The sequence below is a fragment of the Pteropus medius genome, unplaced genomic scaffold, assembly GCF_902729225.1.
Source record: "Pteropus medius unplaced genomic scaffold, Ma_sr-lr_union100, whole genome shotgun sequence".
NCBI lineage: Eukaryota > Metazoa > Chordata > Mammalia > Chiroptera > Pteropodidae > Pteropus > Pteropus medius.
In genome coordinates, this window is record NW_024342473.1 from 2,299,944 (window position 1) to 2,307,906 (window position 7,963).

The 7,963-nt window shown below is 42.3% G+C and overlaps 1 protein-coding gene across 1 annotated transcript; it reads right to left on the reverse strand.

Moving 5' to 3' along the window:
- Window positions 1-1,416: 1,416 nt before the first annotated feature.
- GHSR (growth hormone secretagogue receptor) lies at window positions 1,417-5,247 on the reverse strand. The gene is made up of 2 exons (XM_039864994.1): window positions 4,415-5,247; window positions 1,417-2,085 (listed from the first exon to the last, which is right to left on the reverse strand). The coding sequence occupies exons 1-2, from the start codon at window positions 5,208-5,210 to the stop codon at window positions 1,781-1,783; spliced, it is 1,101 nt and encodes a 366-aa protein (XP_039720928.1). The 5' UTR covers window positions 5,211-5,247; the 3' UTR covers window positions 1,417-1,780.
- Window positions 5,248-7,963: the final 2,716 nt, after the last annotated feature.

Here is a 7,963-nt window from a genome sequence, read left to right on the forward strand (position 1 = left end):
TTAGACTAAATTGATAAGGCAGTTTTAGTGTCAGATTGGATTTCGGAAATATTTCTCTAGAAAAACCATTCTAATTGATTATGTTTTCATGTTTCCAAAATAAATAGTCAAATCAATTATTTCAGCATAATAATCTTTACTTTTGGTGGGTAAAAAATCAATCACAGCAGTAATTTTCTTAAATAGCTCAATCAGTTCCATAGTTGAACCAATAACTTTATGTAGCAATTGCGTAGATGACTTAGTGTTGCACAGGAATATGAAGAAATCATTTTTGGAATAATATATTTAATATGCAAAGAGTTGGCTATATAGGGAACAATGTCAATATAAGTGAAAACTTTAGATTTGTAATCAAAGTGTACAATATTTAGTTGAAGATATGTATTCATTCATCATTATGACTAAGAGGAAGACGGCTTATCTAATAGTAAACAAACCTATTAGATAAGCAGTGGGATGTAAACAGCAAAACTAATTTGGAGACAGGACATGGCATAGCATTTTGAAATAAATGGCTATAAGATTAAACGAAGTTTTGAATACCAATAAGCAGTAGCATTGAAGAGATTCTTCACCGTTTGAAAATTTTCTATGTTCATTAATTTCCTCCTGTAAGCTTTCCAGAGTAGATTATAAATTATTCCTTTATTCACAAATCGAAGCCTTATGGTTGGCTTAAGTATTTTTGTTAAGCCAAATGAGGCAGTTTGTGATTTTCTATAATTTTTATAAAGTTTCATTTTGAATATTATCACATGTAATTTAACCTAGTATAAAAATGCATCTTATATTTCATATCCATTTTCTTTCAAGCATGAAGAATAGGGCATTCAGGTGTGATCTGGAGGATTCATCATGCTAAAACTCTGTGATGCTTATTTTACTATCAAAACATTTAAGGGAATGAGTATTTATTTTTTAATATTTTTGTAAGATTAACAATAATTTTACATATACTCTAGAGCTGTCCAATATGGTAATGACTAGCCACATTTAGCCACTGAATACTCAAAATGTAACTAGTGCAACTTGAAGAACTGAATTTTTCATTTCAATTCATCTAAAAATTTAAAACTTGTAGTAGTTTTAGTTATTGGAAAACTTTTAAGTGTGCTTGAACAACTTAGATTTATGAATCAATTTTTTCATCTGCAAATTTTATGAAATCTAAATACCTCAAGTATTACTGATGAAAACTAAATGTCCAAATTAAGGTTCACTGTTTAAGTGAAAAACAAACAAGATTCAAATACTTTTTATAAAAAAGAATATAAAATTCTCATTAATAATTTTTATATTGATTACTTAAATATCTTGCACTATATTTCTCTTGGACAGCACTGATCTAGAGCTATATGAAAATTGCTAGTTTTTAAAAGTCATATTTAAATTTCTAAATTTTAATGTCATTATTTTAATAAAAGTTTCTTAGCATTCTGAAAAAGTAAATCAGATTATTTATACAGTAAGAAGTGCCTTAATTGCTCTCTCTGTACCAGCTCCTTACTCTGAATTGCAAAGCCCTTGCTAGCACCAACAGCAGAATGCAAAATCACAGGCAGTGAATATGCAGAAATAGTGTATGAGAGCACTGATGAGTGTGCAATCAAATTAAACTTCTCACACACTACAAATTCTCTTTTCTTTCCTTGCAACTGTTTCCAGACCTATGTGTCTCCAATTCCAAAATTAACCTTCAACTTCCTCCCAAGTTCTGCTGTGCTATGGCTTTTGGTTTAGAATAATAAGCGATGACTTTGCTCAGCAATGTGCTCGGTCATGTATTAATACTAGATTCTGTCCAGGCTCGAGAACTTTCATCCTTCAGAGTGGAGAGCTTCCTCTGGGAGAAGGGTTCAAATCCCAGAAGTTTGAACACCGCCACCCGGTACTTCTTGGACATGATGTTATACAGAATGGGGTTGATGGCAGCGCTGAGGTAGAAGAGGACAAAGGACACGAGGTTGCAGTATTGGCTGATTTGAGCAATCTCCAGGGAGCCAGGCTCGAAGGACTTGGAAAATAAGTATCGCCCTACATGGAAGGGCAGCCAGCAGAGGATGAAAGCAAACACCACTACAGCTAAAAGAAAAATGGGAAAGAGAACATCAACTCAAGAAATGTCATAGCAAATCACATTCTGTTTGGAAGATATGGTTTTGTCTTGATTATGTGTGGCGTGACCCTTGACTTCAGAGAAACATTACGTGATCTTTCCCATTCCTACATTTTCACCAAGACTGAGAGCGTCTGGATCAACAGTTCAACCATTTGTACTGAGCTTCCCAGTCACTTCTATTTAACAACTATTTGAGTCATTTTGTAATTGAATTTACTCAATTGACTAGACCACTTATTCACAATAGTCCACCATTTAATATGTGTTAGACACGACCAAACACAAAGGAGGTAAAGTGGTTATATCCAACTGTTGCTATGTATCAGCATGTCTTCCCTGGGGGACACACAGTCCTTGGAGGTGATAGAGACTCATTAAATTAAAACCTCTAGGAAGGAAACCATGACATTTGCTTTTTTCTTTTTAAAATTTCACAGAGGACTGAATATGCTGTCAGGATTGAGGAACACTGAGATGGGTGATTCTTTGCCACCTACGATAGACATAAGTAAGGTATAAAAGCCCATAAAACCAACTAAAATTAATTATCATCCATCCAAGCCTTCATTTTGCCTATGTGAGTTAATTTTTTTCAAGACCTATAAATTTCTAGATTGTTTTTAAAATTCAGAAATCAGAAAAAAATAACAAAATATTTTAGTCCTTGTATTACTTTAGTGATGTCCTTCAAATTGTCAAGGTGAAAGAAAATTAACAATGGTATTGAGATACTAATGAGGATAATTAACAGCTTAAAATAAAATTGGAAGAAATTATTAAACTTATTCTCCAAACTAAGTTAGCTAGTAACAACTGTCACCATAGCCACATGAATGCCAGAGACCCCTGAAGGGCACTAGCAGATTTACAAGCTATTAGTCATATTGTGAGACTTGCTGGTCTAGAAAATGAAAAAATTTAGCATTCTTTGAATAAACTACCACTTTAATATACGGGATTCCAAGAATTGTAAAATTACAAATACTAAGTCACCTTGGAATGGCTTCTAAGAGTATTAAATATGCAAATAAGTACAAAATGTGACTATAATGTCCAGATAATAAAATGTACAGGCTTTCCTTTTGGAAAAGCAAGTAGAATTAATATTTTGCTTGGATGCGAAGACATTTTGTATTACTTGACTTGTAGCAAACACATATACTTAAATAAGCTGAATTCATGCAGGACATATTCAGCACACCCCAGGCATGACACTGCACCCAACTGTTCTCTGAAGGACCATTTGGGAAAGGACAGCAAGTCCTGTCAGCTTCCACAAAGCCGCCCTTTCTCATGTTGGAAGCCTGTTTATCTTAGCTTATCCTACATCATCCTAGTCTTTTCTACCTGGAGAGGCAGGTAATCATGAAAATAACCGGAGACTCCTGCATTGATTTGTCACCGACTTCCTTACAAAGCTGAACAAACAGCAGCAGGGTAAACAGAATTGATTTGATTATTCGGGGGAAAAAAATGCAGGGCATAAAGCAAATCACAGTTGTGAAAGAAAAATAAATCATCTCTGACAAAATTATCCAAGTGGATCATGTCTTTGGTTACATTTACCACTGAATACTTTCTAGATTTAGTGCCTGCTTTTCTTAGTGTAACTTAAATATCCACATATTCTTTCTGAGGCAGGAAGTTAAGAATATGTAGATATTTAAGTTACACTAAGAAAAGCAGGCACTAAATAAAATTGGAAGAAATTATTAAACTTATTCTCCAAACTAAGTTACCTAGTAACAACTGTCACCATAGCCACATGAATGCCGCCTTTAACACTTAAAGACCATAATATATTTTTATAAAATATCTCAGTCTTGAAGCAAAGTTTCTGGGCTGATATCAAACTCATACTAGGGAAATACACGAGCGGGACATTTTTCCATGAAAGAGCGAAAGGAGAAAAAGGAAGAAAGAGACACAAAGAGAGACCAAGAGAGTCAAGATTGCAACAAAGTTGGGGGTGGGGTGCTAAGAGGGAGGAAGGGAGAGAGGGAGAGAGAGAGAGAGGAAGGGAGGATGGGAGAAAGAGAAACATAAACAAGAGAGAAAAATGTAAGGAGGGGGCCGAAAAACCCCTAGAGAGAGACAGGGAACACACATACGATAGAAAAACTAAGAGACCAAAGGGAGAGCTCAGGACTGAAACAGGAAAGAATAACTGGGAGACACAGAGAGACCAAGACCAAAAGAAACTGGAGAGGGGTAGAGACTCAGGGAGAAGGTGGAAAGGCACCGAGAGAGGTGGGCTCCCGGCAGAGAGCTCGAGGGCGCGCTGAGACCCACCCAGCATTTTCACGGTTTGCTTGTGGTTCTGGTCTCTGAGCGAGGCGCCCACCGCCGCCTGGCCGCGCCTCCTGCGCCACAGCTTCCTGCCGATGAGACTGTAGAGCACAGTGAGGCAGAAGACAGGCAGGAAGAAGAAGATGCTGGACACCCACACCATGACAGTGAGCAGTCCGGAGCGCACGGCGAACTCAGTGGCGCGGCACTCGTTGGTGTCTCGAGGGTCGGTGCCATTCTCGTGCTCCACGCCGACCAGCACAAAGATTGGCCCTGCACTGCAGAAGGCCACGGCCCAGATGATCAGGATAACCAGCTTCACCCGGCCTTTGGTGACCACCACTTTGGCCCGCAGCGGGAAGCAGATGGCGAAGTAGCGCTCGACGCTCAGCGCAGTGATAGTGAGCACCGTGGCGTAGGTGCAGCTCTCGCTGACGAACTGGAAGAGTTTGCAGAGCAGGTCACCGAAGTTCCAGGGCCGGTACTGCCAGAGGCGGACGAGGTCGAGAGGCATGCAGAGAAAGATAAGTAAGTCAGAGAAAGCCATGCTGGACAGGTAAAGGTTGGTGGTGGTGCGCAGCTCGCGAAAGCGCGACACGACTAACATGGTGAGCAGGTTGCCCGCGATGCCCACTACGAAGAGCGCCACACAGGTGGCGGTGACGCCGGCCAGCAGCGGCGCGGGGAAGAGCGGCAGAAGCTCTTCCGCCAGAGAGTCATTGTCAGGGGGAGCGTCCCAGCCCAGGTCTAGCAGCGTGAAGTTGAGCCCCCGCTCTTCGCTCGGCGTCGCGTTCCACATGCTGCCGGCTCTACTTAACTGGCTCTGGGATGCTACTGCGCTGAAAGACTGGACCCGGCTGGTTCCCGAGAAGGTCCTCTTAGGCGCGAGAGAGTGCGAGGAAAGAGCGGGCGTGGGCGCGCAGGGAGGATGCTTGGAGAGGAAAGAGGGGGAAGTGAGAAGCAGAAGCCGAGGTAGAAGGTGACACTGAGAGACGGAGACTGGGGCAGGGAGACACACACACGCGCGCGCGCGCATACACACACACACACACACGTGGTGAGAAAAACAGAGTGACCCACCGCTCTTTCTGGAACCTCCCCTTCTCCCCATCCTCCATCTCCCCGCAAAGTCTCTCTCTCCCAACCTAGCCTCTAGCTGCCTCCACACACGTACCTGTCACCGAAGCAGCCTCACGGATCTTGCCTCGTCTTCGCATTCTTGTTCCAGCTGCATCTCGCACTTCTTTCTCAAAGCGTCCCGGCTTGTGGGAACCACTGAGACTCCGCAGTACCAAGCGGAAGCGCGATAAGCTCTCTCCCCAGAATTGGGCGCTGCCTGGCTAGTGTCGCCCAGAAAGGCAGGTCACCGGGTGGAGGCGGGGACGATGCGGTCCGCGAGAAGAACGCCTTCAGTTGCCGGGACCTGAATTCTTCCTCAACAAAGGGTAGAGTTGGCTATGGACCTAGCGAGGAAAATAAGTGAGCGCGACCAACCGGGCTTGGATTGGAAAACTGGGGTAAAAAGCAAAAAAAAAAAAAAAAAAAAAAGAGGGACCTAATGTTTGTGTTCCGACTGGAGAGGAGACCGATGCGCTCCTGGGAAGAGCCTCACTCGGTCGTAGAACCTGTCATCGTGTTAGGAGGAAATACGTGTGGCCACTTGTTCAAGGTCACACAGAGAGTTAGGGACTGTGGGACCATACTTGAATCTCCCACCGTTTTGATTTTTTGAACCGGAAGGGGCAAGATGTGTGCCTAATTCTGTTTGAATCCCAGCCCTTTGTACAGTCCCCCAACTCGGTGGTGCAAGGGGATAGGCTGTGTAGATCACTTTTGCCTCGGGTAGGAGGAGGAGCAAGAAGAAAGGAGCATGGTGGGATAAGGGTGGAGCAGGCATAGGAGGAGAAGCAGAGGCTCTAAGATTGGCATGTCGAGGGTGCGCAGTAAACATTTTTTGAGGCCAGATTGAGGGAGATCAGCCATTGAACAGTTGTGTTCACTTGGGCAAGTTAATCGATCTTCTTATTTTAAATTTCGAGGATGTTGTGAAGACTACTGGGAATAGATGTCAATTTTCGGAGACGCAGTTGGAGCTCAGTAAATAAATATAGGCCGCGTTGCTGTTATTGGGATTGCTGTTGAGGGCAAGGAATTGCTCGGTGAGAATGGGCCGGAGGCCGCCCCTCCACTCGAGAGGGGACTCCCCTGGATGCAACCTGTGCGTCCCCTGCTCAGAACCAGTAGTCGACAACCGAAGACGCGAAACTGGTCGCTGCGGGCAAACTCTCCAACCCGCTGGGCCTCTTCCGAACCGCCAACCTAGGGGAAAGCCCGAGAGCGTTTTCAGCACCGCGGCCAGCGACCGCCTACCAAAGCAGTACAGATCTCACGAGGTGCGGTTTCGTTGTTCTCACCTTTATTCCACTTGCGCCTCAGCACCTGAGTTTTTCTCTACCAGGAAGCGCAGAAGATCCCCCCAAGCACAGATCCGCGTTTAAGCAGCTGCGCTGATCTCACCTATCCGCGATCACCTGCCTCTAGCCTAAATGAGAATCCATTCATTGTGTATGACAGAGGGCTTTCCCAAAGCATTTTAGTGCGTTTTCACATGCCTTTGACAAATAATTTACATCATCTCTACCATCTGAATTGTTAATGCTTAAAACTCACCAAAGACCTAAGGCTGGAAATATGCACACGTGCATGGAAGATCCCACACCTGGTGAGAGAGGTTTGGTGCAAGAAACCTACTGAAAAACAGCTACATATGCTACCACTGGTGTGTTACAGGTGTTGGACCAAATTACTTCAAAAGAAAATTTATTTCAAACTAATACCTAGAAAAAAAAAAAGATTACAACTAAGTCAAGCTACCAGTTGATACTTCCCACCCTACATTGTCAGTATATTTTTATGTGCAGACAGATCTTCAGGGGGAGAAAACAGACTTGGATTAAAAAAAAAAATACTGCAGGAGCTATTGTCAAAGAATAAGGATCAGGAAAAGATTGTGGGGCATACTTCTAGCCTACTCAGGGCCAAAGCAATGGCTGATAGATGGGGGTGAAATCTTTTAAAAAATCTATTGTCACAAAAATGTGGCATGCTGGCTAAAATAGCCAGCTATTTAACTATATTCAGTAATTTTCTAAAATATAGACAAATCTGTGATGAAGAAGAAACAGTGGATACTATTGCAGTTGATCCATTTATTTATAACGCATAATATTAGATAACATGAAATTGTCTATAAGTATGTGCTAAGCACGGGAAATAACAAAATAAATAAATTCCAGACAGTTCCTATATTTATAAACTTACAGTCTAGAAAGAAAAAGGCAGTTAAACAAGTAATTCCAGTACAGTGTGAGGCATGTACAATAAGCTCTGTTGAAATGTGAAAAAAACAATGAACTACATAGAGATTTTAGGGAAGGCGTAATAGAGGAAGCGGCATCTGAGCTGGATCTTGAAAGTTGAGTTCTGTCGGATGAAGCAAAATATGCTAACTGTTCAGACAAAGAGCACAAAAGCATGTTGGAGTGAAAGAAC

What these genes read in the sequence shown, in the direction of transcription:
- GHSR (XM_039864994.1), bottom strand. Translation starts at nt 5,210, where the DNA reads ATGTGGAACGCGACGCCGAGCGAAGAGCGGGGGCTCAACTTCACGCTG. An exon ending in GCAAACCGTGAAAATGCTGG is followed by an intron (nt 2,086 to 4,414) that starts GTGGGTCTCAGC and finishes TTTTTCTTTTAG; the next exon opens with CTGTAGTGGTGTTTGCTTTC.